Genomic DNA, 19,890 nt, shown 5'->3' on the forward strand with positions numbered 1-19,890 from the left:
ATAATGCTTAGAAGTTTTTTAATATAAGAATGAAATAAGAAATTCTATGAAAATCATATCAAGAGTGAAAACAGAAAATAATTCAGTGCATCAGAGTCGTAGCAGATTAGATATTGCAGCATACATTTTTGGTAAACTTGAAAGCGTAGCCATAGGTGGGTTGGGTCAGAGGTTGTGGTTCAAGTTTGTTAAACAATCTGAAGAGACAGTCCTGGTCTGAAAATGTTCCAGGAAGCCCAATTCCTCCCTCAGCCGGGGCCCCCACACACTGCCTTTTTTAAGCTAAGAAGAGCCTGTGTGAGTCACCTTTCCGTCCTGTGGTCAGCCTGCACATGACAGTAGTTTGGGCGTCATCATGGCATCCTGTGTACGCTTCAGGCCTGCTCAGCTGCTGCCTCCCGTTCAGCAGAAGCAGCACCACGCTGTCCGCCATCGTCAGCCTGGCATGTCTTGATGAGTCCTGGAAGGGAATGAAGCCTGGTGCAAATATTGACCTGGAGCTCTGGGTCCTCCTTAACAGAGAGCCCTGCCTCCGCAGGGGCGAGGTGGCCCTTGATGGTTGGGTTCATCAAGGCTGAGCACCGTCCTTGGCAGTGAGGCCCATAGAACAGGCCTGGGGAGTAGGAGGCCAGGTCTGACATGAGATGGATCGTCCATCATGAGTCTTTCTTTCCAGGGTTCTTCTTGATCCAGAGTATCTGGGCACAGGAGGGTGAGTCTTTCCCCCAAACCATGGTTGCCATCCACCTTGAGGAAGACTCTCCTGAAATAAGAGGGGGCATGGCAGAGAAGGTAGGGTGACAGGTCAACCATGGGAAGTCATAACCATATAAGGGTGAGTCTTTGGAAGTAGAAAATGGAAGCCCACGGTGGCTCGGATGGTAAAGAGTCTGCCTGCAATGAAGGAGACCTGGGTTCGATCCCTGGGTCGGGAAGATCCCCTGGAGAAGGAAATGGCAACCCGCTCCAGTGTTCTTGCCTGGAGAATTCCATGGATAGAGGAGTCTGGTGGGCTATAGTCCATGGGGTCACAAAGAGTCAGACACGACTGGCTGACTAACACGTTCAGCGAAATCTAGTCCCCAGTTCTGGTCCAGAGACCCTCCCCGAGACACTCTTCCCTCTGCTGAGCCAGGCTCTATGGGCACCTACAGGAGACTGTGATGGTCAGAGCTGGGGTGACTGGGAGGGACTGGTGCTCTCCGTAAACTGAGGGAAGACAGCAGGGCCAGGGACAACAGACCCTTGGAGGACAGGGTGATGACTCAAGCTCCCCAGCAGTTCCATGGGGTGGACATTGCAGAGAACTGTTGCTGCTGTCCTCCATTCAGAAGAAGGGGAGAACCGTATGCCCTGCCCCCTGATTCCAGAAGGTTCTACCACAGGCTCCATCATGTCCTGCGTTTCTCATGTAAGCTGACATCATTCCACCCACACAGGTTATTCTTCCATTGGGTGTCTACTCCGTCTTCTTTTATAAAACACATTTTACATGATCAACACCCAGGAAGAGTCTGTAAGTCAACACTTGCTCAAAATTCTCAGGCTTCCCCGGTAGCTCAGTGGTAAAGAACCTGCCTGCAATTCAGGGGCTGCAGGCCATGTGGGTTCAATCCTGGGGTTGGAAGATCCCCTGGAAAAGGAAATGGCAATCCACTGCAGTATTCTTGCTTGGAGAATCCCATGGACAGAGGAGCCTGGCGGGCTACAGTCCATGGGTCACGAGAGTCAGACACGACTGAGCACACACGCATACTCAGAATTCTCAGCAGACATTTTTCATGTAGGAGGTGCTGCCTCTGTGGTGTGGGAATCTCCATGGAGCACGGGTTCCCCTGGTTTGAAAAGGAGCCTTAGAGATGTGGGAAGGGGGAGGGTCCTCTGAGCCCAGCAAGGGGAATGGGTTCCCCATCTTCTACTGTAAACCATGCATTCTTCTCCCCCAGGTGGTCACGACAAGCCCTCCCTGTCAGCCTGGCCAAGCCCTGTGGTTCCTCAAGGACAGCATGTGACTCTCCGGTGCCACTCCCCTCTTGGATTTGACAGGTTCAGGCTGCACAAGGCTGAGAGAACCAATGTCCCTGAGCTCCAGGGCATCACATTCTGGAAGGACTTCCTGATGGGCCCTGTGACCAAGGCACACACAGGGACCTACAGGTGTCATGGTTGCTACAGTCACCTCCCCACTACGTGTTCAGCACCCAGCGACCCCCTGGAGATTGTGGTCACAGGTCAGAGAGCTCTTGTCCAGACAGGCCACCTGTTGTCCCGGTCTCCTGGATCCCAGAGTTTTCTGGTGGGAGTGTGAGTCAGGGTCCAGTCAGAACAACAGGAAGTGCTCCAGGCATTCTAGATAAAAGGATATTGAAAAAAAAAAAAACAAAACAAAATAATTTAAAAAAAGAAAAGGATATATATTTTTTCATTTATTTTTATTAGTTGGAGGCTAATTACTTCACAACATTGCAGTGGGTTTTGTCATACATTGACATGAATCAGCCATGGAGTTACATGTATTCCCCATCCCAGTGCCCCTCCCACCTCCCTCTCCACATGATTCCTCTGGGTCTTCCCAGTGCACCAGGCCCGAGCACTTGTCTCATGCATCCCACCTGGGCTGGTGATCTGTTTCACTATAGACAATATACATGCTGTTCTTTCGAAACATCCCACCCTTGCCTTCTCCCACAGAGTCCAAAAGTCTGTTATTTTTTTTTCTTTTCCATTTATTTTTATTAATTGGAGGCTAATTACTTTACAGCATTGCAGTGGTTTTTGTCATACATTGAAATGAATTAGCCATGGATTTACATGTATTCCCCATCCCGGTCCCCCCTCCCACCTCCCTCTCCACCCCATCCCTCTGGGTCTTCCCAGTGCACCAGGCCTGAGCACTTGTCTCATGCATCCAACCTGGGCTGGTGATCTGTTTCACCCTAGATATACATGTTTCGATGCTATTCTCTTGAAACATCCCACCCTCGCCTACTCCCACAGAGTCCAAAAGTCTGTTCTATACATCTGAGTCTCTTTTTCTTTTTTTGCATATAGGGTTATCATTACCATCTTTCTAAATTCCATATATATGTATTAGTATACTGTAATGATCTTTCTCTTTCTGGCTTACTTCACTCTGCATAATGGGCTCCAGTTTCATCCATCTCATTAGAACTGATTCAAATGAATTCTTTTTAATGGCTGAGTAATATTCCATGGTGTATATGTACCACAGCTTCCTCATCCATTCGTCTGCTGATGGGCATCTAGGTTGCTTCCATGTCCTGGCAATTATAAACAGTGCTGCGATGAACATTGGGGTGCACGTGTCTCTTTCAGATCTGGTTTCCTCGGTGTGTATGCCTAGAAGTGGTATTGCTGGGTCATATGGCAGTTCTATTTCCAGTTTTTTAAGAAAGCTCCACACTGTTTTCCATAGCGGCTGTACTAGTTTGCATTCCCACCAACAGTGTAAGAGGGTTCCCTTTTCTCCACACCCTCTCCAGCATTTATTGCTTGTAGACTTTTGGATAGCAGCCATCCTGACTGGCGTGTAATGGTACCTCATTGTGGTTTTGATTTGCATTTCTCTGATAATGAGTGATGTTGAGCATCTTTTCATGTGTTTTTTTGCCATCCGTATGTCTTCCTTGGAGAAATGTCTGTTTAGTTCTTTGGCCCATTTTTTGATTGTGTCATTTATTTTTCTGGAATTGAGCTGCAGGAGTTGCTTGAATATTTTTGAGATTAATCCTTTGTCTGTTGCTTCATTTGCTATTATTTTCTCCCAATCTGAGGGCTGTCTTTTCACCTTGCTTATAGTTTCCTTTGTTGTGCAAAAGCTTTTAAGTTTCATTAGGTCCCATTTGTTTATTTTTGCTTTTGTTTCTAAAATTCTGGGATGTGGGTCATAGAGGATCCTGCTGTGATTTATGTCGGAGAGTGTTTTGCCTATGTTCTCCTCTAGGAGTTTTATAGTTTCTGGTCTTACATTTAGATCTTTAATCCATTTTGAGTTTATTTTTGTGTATGGTGTTAGAAAGTGTTCTAGTTTCATTCTTTTACAGGTGGTTGACCAGTTTTCCCAGCACCACTTGTTAAAGAGGTTGTCTTTTTTCCATTGTATATCCTTGCCTCCTTTGTTGAAGATAAGGTGACCATAGGTTCGTGGATTTATCTCTGGGCTTCCTATTCTGTTCCACTGATGATGTTTCTGTCTTTGTGCCAGTACCATACTGTCTTGATGACTGTGGCTTTGTAGTATAGTCTGAAGTCAGGCAGGTTAATTCCTCCAGTTCCATTCTTCTTTCTCAAGGTTACTTTGGCTATTCCAGGTTTTTTGTATTTCCATACAAATTGTGAAATTATTTGTTCTAGTTCTGTGAAAAATACCGTTGGTATTTTTGATAGGGATTGCATTGAATCTATAGATTGCTTTGGGTAGTATAGCCATTTTGACAATATTGATTCTTCCAATCCATGAACACGGTATATTTCTCCATCTGTTTGTGTCCTCTTTTATTTCTTTCATCAGTGTTTTATAGTTTTCTATGTATAGGTCTTTTGTTTCTTTAGCTAGATATACTCCTAAGTATTTTTTTCTTTTTGTTGCAATGGTGAATGGTATTGTTTCCTTAATTTCTCTTTCTGTTTTCTCATTGTTAGTGTATAGGAATGCAAGAGATTTCTGTGTGTTAATTTTATATCCTGCAACTTTACTGTATTCGTTGATTAGCTCTAGTAATTTTCTGGTAGAGTCTTTAGGGTTTTCTATGTAGAGGATCATGTCATCTGCAAACAGCAACAGTTTCACTTCTTCTTTTCCTATCTGGATTCCTTTTACTTCTTTTTGTGCTCTGATTGCTGTGGCCAACACTTCCAAAACTATGTTGAATAGTAGTGGTGAGAGTGGGCACCCTTGTCTTGTTCCTGATTTCAGGGGAAATGCTTTCAATTTTTCACCATTGAGGGTGATGCTTGCTGTGGGTTTGTCATATATAGCTTTTATTATGTTGAGGTATGTTCCTTCTATTCCTGCTTTCTGGAGAGTTTTAATCATAAATGGATGTTGAATTTTGTCAAAGGCTTTTTCTGCATCTATTGAGATAATCATGTGGTTTTTATCTTTCAATTTGTTAATGTGGTGTATTCCATTGATTGATTGGCAGATATTAAAGAATCCTTTTATTCCTGGGATAAAGCCCACTTGGTCATGGTGTATGATTTTTTTAATATGTTGTTGGATTCTGTTTGCTAGAATTTTGTTAAGGATTTTTGCATCTATGTTCATCAGTGATATTGGCCTGTAGTTCTCTTTTTTTGTGGCATCTTTGTCTGGTTTTGGAATTAGGGTGATGGTGGCCTCATAGAATGAGTTTGGAAGTTTACCTTCTTCTGCAATTTTCTGGAAGAGTTTGAGTAAGATAGGTGTTAGCTCTTCCCTAAATTTTTGGTAGAATTCAGCTGTGAAGCCATCTGGTCCTGCAAAAGTCTGTTATTTAACAGAGGAGATTGGGTCCCGCAGCAGGCAGAATGATGGCACCCCCAAAGATGCCCACATCCTAATACCCCAAATCTACTATTACTATATCCCATTCCAAGGGAAATGAAACCACATGTGGAACTTAGGTTGGTAAGCAGGTGACCTTGAGACGAGGAGGTTTTCCTGCAGATGTTTCTGTGCTTTAAGTCTCTCCCACTCTGAGTGGTCAGCCCCTCACTGACCCTCTCGACACAGTGATCACAAGTGAGAATGTCAAGACCTGGCATACCGACTGGATGTATCAGGACTTCGAAGCCCCAGTTGGTGGTGTGGGAGAGGAGAGAACGGTGCTTTTTACAGAGAGAAATTGACTTGGTGAGAGTTGCATCTGAGAGACAAAGAAAGAGGAGAAACAAGTACAGACCACCTGTTACAACAGAAAAGACAGATGCAGGGGCAGAGACAGAGGAACTCAGAGATGGAGATAAAGAGTGAAGTGAGAGATACAGACAGACGGGCAGGTAGCAGAGAGGGTGCCTTCTACCCTGACCAGGAGCAGTTTAGGAGCTTGGTTTCCATTTTAATGCTACATTCTCTTCTCTACTCAAAGAACCCAAGGATACACCACGTATCTGCCCAGGACTTCATGACCGGTTGATCTGTCTCAGGCTGTTTCCCCAGGAGCCCTGTGTCTTCACGCCCCAGGTGATGCACAGATACTGTGTCCACTCTGATGTGGCTTCCTTGCAGGTGGTTGAACCACACTCTGCCCCAGGACACAAAGGTCCCTGGTGACGGAGCCAAACGCCAGCTCCTGTATGTAGTGTGTTTCATGGGTTCTCATGCTGTATGCTCAGGCCCACGTGAAAGCTCACACCAAACGTTGTAAGATTATGGAGGTCAAAGCCCACAGAGAAATGGAATCAGAGAGAAAACAGTCAATGAAAAGCAGAGGCAGAAACACAGGTGCTGTGCGTACACACAGAAAATAAGCCAGAGGGACTGGGGGCAGTGGGAGAAACATTAAAAAAAATAAAGGTAAATAGAAAGAAAAAAGGATAGAGAGAATTAATGAGAAAGAAGGGAGGGGACAGAGAAGCGCTAAAAATCAGAGACCTGGGGAGTGGGGTGGGCGAAAAGACAGAGAAAGACGGTGATGTGGGAATGGATAATAGAGATTCCAAAAGAGACCCAGAGAGACAGAGAAGCAGAGGAAGTCATGGAAGTGGGAATAGATGATAGGTAAATAGATAGATAGATAGATAGATAGATAGATAGATAGATAGATAAATAGATAGATAGATAGATAGATAGTATAGATAGATAGGTAAAATGATGGATGAACGTATACATAGATGATAAAATGGATAGATAGCTACATACACAGAAAGCTAGATAGATGGTGGAATGATGGATGGATATATAGATAGATGATAAGATGGATAGATAGGACTGCAGATGGAGGTAGAGACAGATAATAGAACAGATAGATGGATAATGCTGAAAGATAGAGACGAGATAGAGAATGAGAGCCTCAGAAGGAAAGAAGACAGATCAAATCAACCGATCCAAGGAGAAGTAGAGATTAAAAAAAAAATACAAGAAGGAAAACAATTAGGAGCGAGGCCATTTCAGAGACCTAGAGAGAGAAAGTAGGAGAGAGACGGGGGAGAATAAGAGTGAGAGCAAGAGAGAGTTGAGAAGAACTGCGAGTGTGAATTCTCGGTTCAGGGGTGAAGGACATGGGATTCGGGAAGAGCCTCTCTCACTAAATTGCCTCTCCTCCTTCCAGGTCTGTCCAAGAAACCCTCTCTCTCAGCCCAGCGGGGGCCCGTGGTGAGGTCAGGAGAGAACGTGACCTTGCTCTGCAGCTCCGAGCACGCCTTTGACCAGTTCCATCTGCCGAGGTGGGGGAGAACCTTGGGCGCCCCCTCGCTGAACAGCGGGGCCCCCGCGGAGCACTCCAGGCAGCGTTCCCTCTGGGTCCTGGGACCCCAGCCCACAGTGGGGTCTACAGGTGACACGGCTCCTTCACTCGCTCTCCCTACGCGTGGTCAGACCCCAGGGACCCCCTGCTCCTGTCTGTCACAGGTGAGGACCCTCTTGATTCAAATTAAATTTTTTTTTCATGATTTTATTTATTTATTTTTGGCTGCACTGGGTCTCGTGGCTGGACAGGCTTTTCTCACGAGCAGGGGCTCCTCTCCAGCTGTGGTGCACAGGTTTCTCATTTGTGGCGGCTTCTCTTGTTGTGGAGCAAGAGCTCGAGGGTGTGCGGGTTTCAGTCGTTGCCGCACGCGGGCTCGGTAGTTGCATGCGGGCTCGGTAGTTGTCGCTCCCGGGCCCTGGAGCGCAGGCTCGGTAGTTGTGGGGCATGAGCTTAGTTACTCCTCGGCATGTGGGATCTTCCTGGATCAGGGATCGAACCCCTGTCTCCTGTATTGGCAGGCAGATTCTTAACCTCTGAGCCCCCAGGGAAGCCCTGATTCTTTTTTTTTTTTTTTTTTATGTTTTGGTTTTCTGGCCTCAAGGCATATGAGATCTTTGGTACCAGGGATGGAACCCACACCCCCTGCATTGGAAGGCCAAGTCTTAACCACAGGACCACCAGGGAAGGCCACCTCTCTGCATCTTGAAGCTCAGGGAGTCAGTCAAGTCCCCAGGGATTAGGGGAAGGGCTGCTAAGACTCTCAGGACCTCAGCGTTAGATGACAAAGAAGCTTCCATGAAGTAAAAGGCAGCCTCCTTCTCTCACCTCTCTCCTGTTCCTCTTTCTAGGAAACTCTTCAAGTAGTCAGCCGCTACACACAAAGCCAAACTCCAGCAGTAGTGAGTAACTGTTCTGATCTCTGTTTGCAGAACCCTGGGAGGGAGACACTCCTGAATAGATTATGGACTCAGCTGGGCTTCCAGGTGGCTCAGCAGTTAAGGACCTGCATGCCAAGGCTGGAGACACAGGTTTGACCCCTGGGTCAGGAAGATCCCAGGAGGAGGAAACGGCAACCCACTCCAGTATTGTTCAGTTGCTAAGTTGTGTCTGACTCAGCAACCCCATGGACTGTAGGATGCCAGGCTTCCCTGTCCTTCACTATCTCCTGGAGTTTGCTCAAACTCGCTCGGGTATTCTTGCTGGAGAATCCCACGGACAGAGGAGCCTGGCGGGCTACAGCCCATGGGGTCAAAAAGAGTCAGACATGACTGAGTGACGGAGCCTGCATGTGTTGACTCAGCCACCTCTCCAGCTCTGTGCTCTTGGGCTTGTCATCCGCCCTGTCTGACCCCCAGATTCTCCCGCATCAGAAGGGGTTCGGGTCTGTGTGCAGTCCAGTTCAGTTCAGTCGCTCAGTCAGGTCTGATGCTTCACAACCCCGTGGATTGTTGTCCAGTTAGGACTCAGTATTTTTTATTGAAACATAGCTGACTTACAGCGTTGTGCTGATCTCTGCCGTACAGTGAAGTGACTCAGTTATACACATACAGATATTTTTCCCCAGCGAGGGCTCTTAATCTCTAATCTTCTGCAGCTGAGGTCTCCAAGAGAGGAGGATGAGAAAAACCTGACCACCCCCACCAGGAATAATGCCATGACTAACCTCTCCACAATGCTAACTGGAGATGAGAACTGTGAAGGCTTGAGGAAGGGAAAAGAAGGCAGCAGCTGGTGGGGGTGATGGCCCAGTTCTTTGAGAAGTTCTGTTTGCCAAGAAATGAGCACTGGGACTTCCCGGGTGGTCCAGTGGTTAAGAATCCGCCTTCCTTCAGCCATAAAAAGGAATGCATTTGAGCCAGTTCTAATAATGTGGATGAACCAAGAGCTGGTTATACAGAATGAAGCCAGTCAGAAAGAGAAAAGCAAGTTTCGTATATCAATGCTTACATATGGAACCTAGAAAGGTGATACTGATGAACCTATTGACAGGTGGGAATAGAGACGCAGACACAGAGGACAGACTTTGGACACAGCAGGGGAAGGAGAGGGTGGGACGAATTGAGAGTGTCATTGAAGCGTATCCATCACCATATGCAAAATAGACAGCTAATGGCATGTCGCTGTGTAACGCAAGGTGCACAGCCAGGTCTCCATGACAACCCAGAGGGGAGGGATTGTGTGGGAGGTGGGAGGGAGGTTCACAAGGGAAGGGACATACGCGTGCCTACGGCTGATTCATGTTGACAAATGGCAGAAACCAACACAACATTGTAAAGCAATTATCTCCGATCAAAAATAAATTTTAAAAATAAATCAATACATTTGGATATATATACGAAAAAAGAACCCCCCTTCCAGTGAAGGGGCTGTGAGTTCGATCCCTGGTTGGGAAACTAAGATCCCACATGCCTCATAGCCAAAAAAGCAAAACATAAAACAGAAGCAATATTGTAACAAATTCAATAAAGACTTTAAAAAATGATCCACATCAAAAAAAATTTTTTTAATCTTTTAAAATAAAAAGAAATGAGCTCTTGTCTGTCAGGATGAAACCAAAAGCTCTCAGTAACACAAAAGCTACGGTAAAACAGATCTGAATCCATCCACATCTAGGGTTCCTTCATTAACGTACTCTTTTAAGTACTGTTCCAGTTTAAGTTCTTACTCATTAAGTACTCATTTAAGTAACATACAATATGCATTGTACATTCATTTCCTATTGCTGCTTCAACAAATTTCTACAGGCTCAGGGGATAATAACATCATGGTATTTTAAAGTATTTACAGTTCTATAAATGGGAAGTCTGAAATGGGTAAAAGTGAAAATGTTAGTTGCTCAGTGGTATTTGACTCTTTGTGACCCCATGGACTGTAGCCTGCCAGGCTCCTCTGTCCATGAATATTGTAGTGGGTTGTCATGCCTTCCTTCAGGGGATCTTCCTGAACCAGGGATCAATCCCAGGTCTCCCACATGGCAGGCAGATTCTTTACCATCTGAGCCACCAGGGAAGCCCTCTAAAATGAACGGGTGACACGGGGCTAAAATCAAGATGGCAGGAGGATTGCATTCCTTCTGGTGGTTCTGGGGAAGAATCCATTTCCTTGCCTGTTCCAGCTTCTAGAGGCTTCTTACATTTCCTACATCTCACAGTCGCTTCCTCCATCTTCACAGCTACAGTGGTTGGTCATGTCTACCTGACATCGTCTCACTCTGACCCTCTTTCTTTCATCACATCTCTCTCTCCAACTCTCTTCTTGTCCCTCCCTCTTTCTCTTGTAAGAACTTTGTGATTACACTGGGATCATCCAAATAATCTAGGATAATCTCCCTATTTTAAACCTTTTTTTAAAAATTGGCTGTTCCACGTTGGATCTTAGTTTCCCTGACCAAGGATCAAACCTGCGCCCCCTGCATTGGAAGCCTGGAGTCTTAGCAGCTGGTGGTGGTGGTTTAGTCACTCAGTTGTAGTCAACTCTGCAACTCCATGGACTATAGCCCGCCAGACTCCTCTGTCCATTGGATTCTGCAGGCAAGAATACTGGAGTGGGTTGCCATTTCCTATTCCACAGGGTCTTCCCCACTCAGGGATCAAACCCATGTCTCCTGCATTGGCATGCAGGTTCTTTACCACTGAGCCACCCAGGAAGCCCATCTTATAAAACACTAGAATGCCAAACATACTTGGGTTCAAACCATCATTAGTCTACTTTGGTAAAATTACCTTTTTGACCCTCTATTTTATCCACAACAGAGCCAGATTGAACCTTTTCCCTTTGAGGCTCTCTGTGAGGATGGGGTCAAATCAAAAAGGTGAAAACATTACTCCCCCCACCACCACCCTACAGAACCCAGGTCCTGGATCAAAGAAAGTGTGGGATACATGGCACAAAACTTCCCCCCGTCCATCCTCCCACCCCAAAACCTTTCCTTCACCCCAATTCCAATTGTATGTGTAGATGCAGATAGATTCTGGGAGGTGGATGCCAATGTTCTTTTTTGTTATTTTATGTCTTTATTTATTTTTGGCTGCACTGGGTCTTTATTGCTGTGTGTGGGCTTTCTCTAGTTGCAGCATGCAGGCTTCAGTAGTTCAGTAAGGGCTTAGTCACTTTGGGACATGTGGAATCTTCCTGGTCCAGGGATGGAACCCATGTCCCCTGCATCGGCAGGAATATTCTTAACCTGGACCACCAGGGAAGACCACTACTATTCTTTTGAGTGAGTTCAGATCTTGGACTCAGAGGTAGGAAACAGCAAACCTCCTGATCAACTTTCCTCCTAATTTCTGAAAGGACTGGTTTTGTTGGTCGGGGGATGAACAACAAAGTATGTCTGGTGATAGCTGGCAGCGGGGTTGGTCTTTTCTCTCTCCCTCACCTGCAGAGCTTCAGCCTAAATATGGCTCTTGAGACCACAGTAAAGCTGCATTCTGCAGCCCTGGGCTCAAATGTCTTGCCATTTCCTGGGCATGTGACATAAGACAACTGCCGTTACTTTGATCTTTATTTTGCTTTTGTCTTCCACTGGATAATTTAATTTGTTTGACTCAAGGGTATTGTGAAGGTAGAGATAGCGCATTCATTTACCTGGCAAACAGTAAAGGAGAACTACTATGATTTGTTTCTTAATGGATTCACATCTTCCTCCAGGTAACCCCAGGCACCTGCACGCTCTGGTTGGACCCTCCGTGGCCTTCGTATTCCTTGTCAGCCTTATCGCCTTCCTTGTCCATCACTGGTGCCCTGATGCTAAGGGTAAGTCTCAGGAAGAAGAGGCCAGTGCATCTGGGCAAAGTGGGGAGGAGAGGGGACAGTGTACAGGTTTGTGCTCAAGGCAGGAGCCAGACACAGAGCTGTTTTTCTTTCCTCCCTCCCTTCCTCCCTTCCTTCTTCATTTCGCTGCATTGAGTCTTCGTTGCAGCACTGGGGAACTTGGCTGCATCACACGGAATCTTTCGTCCTAGCACTTGGGCTCTCTAGCTTGGTGCACAGGCTTAACTGCCCCAAGGCCTGTGGGATCTTAGTTCCTGGACCAGGGATGGAACCTGCATCCCCTGCCTTGAGAGGCGGATTCTTAACCACTGGCCTCCAGGGAACTCCCAGGATAGAGCTTTCAAGAGAGAACATCAGTGCCCTTGCCCCTCCTCTCAGCTTACAGGTCGTTGCCTACTTCTCCACTGGTCCAGTGCAGCCAGTAATATCTAGAGAAGGGATCAACATAAGGGAGAAATCAGGGGAGGGAACCAGTGGGATAGAGATAGGCAATTGTTGGAACTTCCCTGGTGGTCCAGTGGTTACAACTTCACCTTCCAATGCAGGGGTTTCAGGTTTGATCCCTGGTCGGGGACCTAAGGTCCCACACGCCTCATGGTGGCCAAAAAAACCAAAACACAAAACAGAAGCAAAATCGTAACAGATGCAACGAAGACTTTAAAAATGGTTCACATCAAAAAATCTTTTTTTATATTTCTGTCTCTGTACCAGTACCATACTGTCTTGATGACTGTGGCTTTGTAGTAGAGTCTGAAGTCAGGCAGGTTGATTCCTCCAGTTCCATTCTTCTTTCTCAAGATTACTTTGGCTATTCGAGGTTTTTTGTATTTCCATACAAATTGTGAAATTGTTTGTTCTAGTTCTGTGAAAAATACCATTGGTAGCTTGATAGGGATTGCATTGAATCTATAGATTGCTTTGGATAGTATAGCCATTTTGACAATATTGATTCTTCCAATCCATGAACACGGTATATTTCTCCATCTGTTTGTGTCCTCTTTGATTTCTTTCATCAGTGTTTTACAGTTTTCTATGTATAGGCCTTTTGTTTCTTTAGGTAGATATACTCCTAAGTATTTTATTCTTTTTGTTGCAATGGTGAATGGTATTGTTTCCTTAATTTCTCTTTCTGTTTTCTCATTGTTAGTGTATAGGAATGCAAGGGATTTCTGTGTGTTAATTTTGTATCTTGCAACTTTACTATATTCGTTGATTAGCACTAGTAATTTTCTGGTAGAGTCTTTAGGGTTTTCTATGTAGAGGATCATGTCATCTGCAACCAGCGAGAGTTTCACTTCTTCTTTTCCTATCTGGATTCCTTTTACTTCTTTTCCTGCTCTGATTGCTGTGACCAAAACTTCCAAAACTATGTTGAATAGTAGTGGTGAGAGTGGGCACCCTTGTCTTATTCCTGATTTCAGGGGAAATGCTTTCAATTTTTCACCATTGATGATAATGTTTGCTGTGGGTTTGTCATATATAGCTTTTATTATGTTGAGGTATGTTCCTTACATTCCTGCTTTCTGGAGAGTTTTAATCATAAATGGATGTTGAATTTTGTCAAAGGCTTTTTCTGCATCTATTGAGATAATCATATGGTTTTTATCTTTCAATTTGTTAATGTGGTGTATTCCATTGATTGATTTGAAGATATTAAAGAATCCTTTTATTCCTGGGATAAAGCCCACTTGGATATCGTGTATGATTTTTTTAATATGTTGTTGGATTCTGTTTGCTAGAATTTTGTTAACGGTTTTTGCATCTATGTTCTATTCTGTTCCATTGATCTATATTTCTGTCTTTGTGCCAGATCTGGCACAAAGATAGATCAATGGAACAGAATAGAAAGCCCAGAGATAAATCCATGAACCTATGGGCAGCTTATCTTCAACAAAGGAGGCAAGGATACACAATGGAAAAAAGACAACCTCTCTCACAAGTGATGCTGGGAAAACTGGTCAACCACTTGTAAAAGAATGAAACTAGGACACTTTCTAACACCATACACAAAAAAAAAACTCAAAATGGATTAAAGATCTAAATGTAAGAACAGAAACTATAAAACTCCTAGAGGAGAACATAGGCAAAACACTCTCCGACATGAATCACAGCAGGATCCTCTATGACCCACATCCCAGAATATTGGAAATAAAAGCAAAAATAAACAAATGGGACCTAATGAAACTTAAAAGCTTTTGCACAACAAAGGAAACTATAAGCAAGGTGAAAAAACAGCCCTCAGATTGGGAGAAAATAATAGCAAATGAAGCAACAGACAGGATTAATCTCAAAACTTTACAAGCAACTCCTGAAGCTCAATTCCAGAAAAATAAATGACCCAATCAAAAAATGGGCCAAAGAACTAAACAGACATTTCTCCAAAGAAGACATACAGATGACTAACAAACACATTAAAAGATGCTGAACATCACTCATTATCAGAGAAATGCAAATCAAAACCACAATGAGGTACCATTACACGCCAGTCAGGATGGCTGCTATCCAAAAGTCTACAAGCCATAAATGCTGGAGAGGGTGTGGAGAAAAGGGAACCCTCTTACACTGTTGGTGGGAATGCAAACTAGTACATCCACTATGGAGAACAGTGTGGAGATTTCTTAAAAAACTGGAAATAAACCTGCCATATGACCCAACAATACCACTTCTGGGCATACACACTGAGGAAACCAGATCTGAAAGAGACACGTGCACCCCAATGTTCATCGCAGCACTGTTTATCATAGCCAGGACATGGAAGCAACCTAGATGCCCATCAGCAGATGAATGGATAAGGAAGCTGTGGTACATATACACCATGGAATATTACTCAGCCATTAAAAAGAATTCATTTGAATCAGTTCTAATGAGATGGATGAAACTGGAGCCCATTATACAGAGTGAAGTAAGCCAGAAAGATAAAGACCATTACAGCATACTAACACATATATATGGAATTTAGAAAGATGGTAATGATAACCCTATATGCAAGACAGAAAAAGAGACACAGATGTACAGAACAGACTTTTGAACTCTGTGGGAGAAGGCGAGGGTGGAATGTTTCAAGAGAACAGCATGTATATTATCTATAGTGAAACAGATCATCAGCCTAGGAGGGATGCATGAGACATGTGCTCGGGCCTGGTGCACTGGGAAGACCCAGAGGAATCCGGTGGAGAGGGAGATGGGAGGGGGGATCGGGATGGGGAATACATGTAACTCCATGGCTGATTCATGTCAATGTATGACAAAACCCACTGCAATGTTGTGAAGTAATTATCCTCCAACTAATAAAAATAAATGAAAAAAAATCTTTTTTTAAAAAATGGGAGCTATCAATGCGGTGGGTGTTTGAACCTCAAAGAGGTAAAATTTCGGACTCTACTTTTGGGAGATAAGATGGTTGGATGCCATCACGGACTCAATGGACATGAGTCTGGGTAAATTCTGGGAGTTGGTGATGGACAGGGAAGCCTGGCGTGCTGCAGTTCCGTGGGGTTGCAAAGAGTCAGACACGACTGAGCGACACTTTGGGGAGGATGAGTCATCTCAGACATCCACTGCATCTCTCTGTCCACTGGTGCTGTATGGATAAAACGAGAATCCAGAAGTGCCCTCCCAAGTGTCTTGACGACTTTATCACCCACAGATGCTGCTATAATGAACAGCCAGCCTGAGGTCGGCAGAAGAGTGAATCGGGAGGTAGGTTCTCTTTGATACAACCCCTGAATGCAGTCTCATTTCCCCCATCGCCCCCCTAAGTGTTTGCACACCCTCACTCATCATTCCCCTTTATGCAGGATCCTGACACAGAGGAACTGAATGAGGTGACATACACCGACTTGGATTGTTCAGTTTTCACATGGAAAAACATTACCCCCATGTCCCAGAGGCCCAGAGAGCCCTCAGCTGATGCCAGTGTGTACATGGATCTTGCAACATGCTAAGAGCAGTTCAAGGCTTGAATCCCATCCCTGGAAGATGCCCAGAAAGAGCTGGAGGAGGTCTTCGATGGAAGCCATAGCACTTTCTCAAACTCAGCTTGAGAGTGCCATCCTAACAGCTGGAATCTGAAGACATAAATCTTCATCTTTAGGGTCATCCCTCTTCATCAGAGGGTCATCTTTAAAGCCTCAGGACCCCTTTGAAACCTCCCCTAGCCATTCTAGGGGATTATCATGATGATTCGGCCATTTCCAATGTTATCAACAAAATCACCAAAGTGTTCTAGAAAGCCAACCATAAATAGCACACTTTCTTTGATGTTCAGCTGATAAACTCCTAGATATCATGATATATTTAATCAATGAATTAATTCCTCCAACAGTTTTCTATGGAAGCATAGCCTATTCTAAGTCTCTAAACAAATATTAGTGAAGGAAACTTCATCATGTTGTGGATCTTGGTCCAGTGGGAGATGCCAACATGTAAAACCATTGAATGCTATCTATAGGAGAGAAAGGGGCTTCCCAGGTGGCACAGTGGTAAATAATCCACCTGCCAATGCAAGAGACACAGCTTCGATCCCTGGGCCGGGAAGATCCCCTGGAGAAGGAAATGGCAACCCACTCCAGTATTCTTGCTTGGAGAATCCCATGGACAGAGGAACCTGGCAGGCTACAGTCCATGGGGTCTCAAAGAGTCAGACAGGACTGAGCAACTGAACACACATATCTACCCATCTATCTATTTATCTATCATCTCCCTTCCCTGTTGTTATTGAATTTTCATCTGCATAAAATTATATAATCTGTACTTTCATGACCAGATGTTTACATTCAGCACTGTGTGTTTGAGACATAATCATATCTTTACGTCTGAGTCTATTTTTTCTTTTCCCTCCTATGTAAGAATCCATTGTATGAACATGTCACGATTGTGCATCCAGTCCTGGTGAGTCTCCCAAACTCTGCTGTCTTAATTTCATGTATTCTTTTATCCTGTTGGAATCTTCCGGATTTGTTGTTGTTCAGCCACTCAGTCATGTCTGACTCTTTGCAACCCTAATGACGGCAGCATGCCAGGCTCCTCTGTCCTCCACTATCTCCCAAAGTTTGCTCAAGTCCATGTCTATCCTCCGTATAGATCTACCCATGTCTCCTGGGATCTGAGAGGTTATGCACAGGCAGGCCTGGGCATCCTCAGATGAGAGACCCCTGACTGCCAGAAAGGGCCCTGCTGGCACTGCCAATGTGGGATGTAACTCACCACCTTCACAGCTACCACCGCACCCATGGACCCTGTGTCTCTATTCTTTATTGATAATTATCCCAAGGCTCAAAACAAGGAGCTCCAGTACCAAAGGGTAGCTGTATCTGGATGATGCTGGAAGAACAGAATAGTACAAGAAAGTAAGGCATCAGAGTTTAGGAGATGTATTTTAAAAAGTCCTTCAAACATATTAACCAATGGGTTATGCAAAAAAAAGAAAAAGACAAGAATTTTGGAGGGCCCTTAAATTTCCATGTGGGTTTGCTGACAGCATTATGAATAAGTATGACAGTGATTTTTTTCTCCAAACTACAAAGTCCTCATTGTTATTAGAGCAGCAAGGGGCTCCTGCAGGAGCTGGAAGGAAAGAGAAGTGTGTCTAGGCTGGGTTTGTTTCTGAGAGTGCGTGTGTTGGGGCAGGACTTGGATGTTTCGACTCTAGGTCACATCAGATTAAAGGAATTCTTCAGGGATTTGCGCCTGGAAATACATTCTAGGGAGCTTCCCCTGGGCTGATCTTTGTGTGGGGTCCATGTCTGTTGAACCTTATAGCATGTCCCAAGAAAGGGACGTGGGATGCTGCGGGGTGCACAGAGGTTTGTGATGCCTCTGGTTCTTCAGCCTGTACGTGTCAGCAGACGCCACAGACATGGTTCTCAGCTGGGGCAACATTGCCCACTAGGGGCATTCATCGGTGTCTGGAGACGGTTTTTGCTTGCCATGACCATGGGGAGGCTGCCAGAGCACCTGCAGGTAAAGGCAGGGATGCTGCTCAGCACCCTCAATGCAAGGACAGCCCACCACCCCCAAGGGAGAATCATCATCTAGCCCCAGATGTCAGGAGTACTGAGGTTGAGACGCCCTTGTCTAGGATGTAGGGTCTGTGCCTCTCTCAGTATTATAGAGCCAGCTGGTCAGTGTACCATAAACCCCTGCAACATGGAGCATATCCTGGGATAGGCTCATTTTTTACAGTGAGAAAGCCATAATTTTGTTTGTTTGTTTATTTACTTGACTGCACCAGGTCTTCATTGCTCATGAGGGATCTTAGTTTCGGCATGTGGGATCCAGGTCCCTGACCAGGGATTGAACCCAGGCATCCCTGGCATTGGGAGTGCAGGGTCTTAGTCACTGGACCACCAGGAAGTCCCCAAAGTCATATTTTATTAGATGAATGGATAGATAGATGTGCATGCATATATATACCTATACATATGTTGCTGTTGTTTAGTCACTGAGTTGGACTGTTCAGTTCAATCACTCAGTCGTGTCCAACTCTTTGCGACCCCACAGACAGCAGCTTGCCAGGCCTCCCTGTCCATCACCAACTCCCAGAGTTTACTCAAAACTTATGTCCATCGAGTCGGTGATGCCATCCAACCATCTCATCCTCTGTCATCCCCTTCTCCTCATACCTTCAATCTTTCCCAGCATCAGGGTCTTTTCAAATGAGTCAGTTCTTCACATCAGGTGGCCAAAGTATTGGAGTTTCAACTTCAGCATCAGTCCTTCCAATAAATATTCAGGACTGATTTCCTTTAGGATGGACTGGTTGGATCTCCTTGCAGTCCAAGGTGCTCTCAAGAGTCTTCTCCAACACCACAGTTCAAAAGCATCAATTCTTTGGTGCTCAGCTTTCTTTAGTGCTCTTGCCTGGAAAATCCCATGGATGAAGGAGCCTGGTAGGCTGACGTTCATGGGGTCGCTAAGAGTTGGACACAACTGAGTGACTTCACTTTCACTTTTCACTTTCATCCATTGGAGAAGGAAATAGCAACCCAATCCAATATTCTTGCCTGGAGAATTCCAGGGACAGGGGAGCCTGGTGGGCTGCCGTCTATGGAGTCACACAGAGTTGAACACAACTGAAGCAACTTAGCAGCAGCAGCTTTCTTTATAGTCAAACTCTCACATCCATACATGGCTACTTGGACTGTGTATATATTCACATTTGTGAGAGGAATACATACATGGAAATATACACATACATATATATCATATATATAACATATATCTTAAGATATATACATCTTAAGCCATACTTCCCTTTATTCTTTGGTATAAATATCAAAATATACCAAGAAAAGCATCTTTAGACACTTTTCAAACTCTCAGTTTCAACTTGATTTTCAGGAACCCGTGCCAGGCTCACCCCCAGGTGAAGAGTACTCTCTAGCACACAACCAGCTTCAGACATATACTCTAATCTGGGATAAATTACCTTTAAAAAATGCAACAGAGGGGAATTTCCTGGTGGTCCAGTGGTTAAGAGTCTGCCTTCCAATGCCACTGAGCCCCGCATGCCACAACTACTGAGCTGGAGCTTTAGAGCCTGTGAGCCACAAAAATAGATTCCATGTGCGGCAACTAAGAACTGATGCAGCCAAAAAATAAAAATAAAAATTTTTTTAAGACAGGAAAGACCCTAACTGGTCACTCTCTGTGTGTATCTCTGAGGTCAGTGCATGACTCAGTGATAAAAAATCCACCTGCCAAGCAG

At 44.8% G+C, this 19,890-nt stretch overlaps 1 protein-coding gene across 1 annotated transcript; it reads left to right on the forward strand.

Annotated features, from left to right (window-relative positions):
- Positions 1-355: 355 nt before the first annotated feature.
- On the forward strand, positions 356-16,126 carry LOC110134881 (killer cell immunoglobulin-like receptor 2DL5A). Its single transcript, XM_070451564.1, is given in 9 exon segments — positions 356-434; positions 677-712; positions 1,947-2,231; positions 7,272-7,385; positions 7,388-7,570; positions 8,258-8,308; positions 12,060-12,164; positions 15,829-15,881; positions 15,980-16,126. Coding segments are annotated over 9 exon segments (1,053 nt in total).
- Positions 16,127-19,890: the final 3,764 nt, after the last annotated feature.

Source organism: Odocoileus virginianus, chromosome 20 (assembly GCF_023699985.2).
Source record: "Odocoileus virginianus isolate 20LAN1187 ecotype Illinois chromosome 20, Ovbor_1.2, whole genome shotgun sequence".
NCBI classification, from domain to species: Eukaryota; Metazoa; Chordata; class Mammalia; order Artiodactyla; family Cervidae; genus Odocoileus; species Odocoileus virginianus.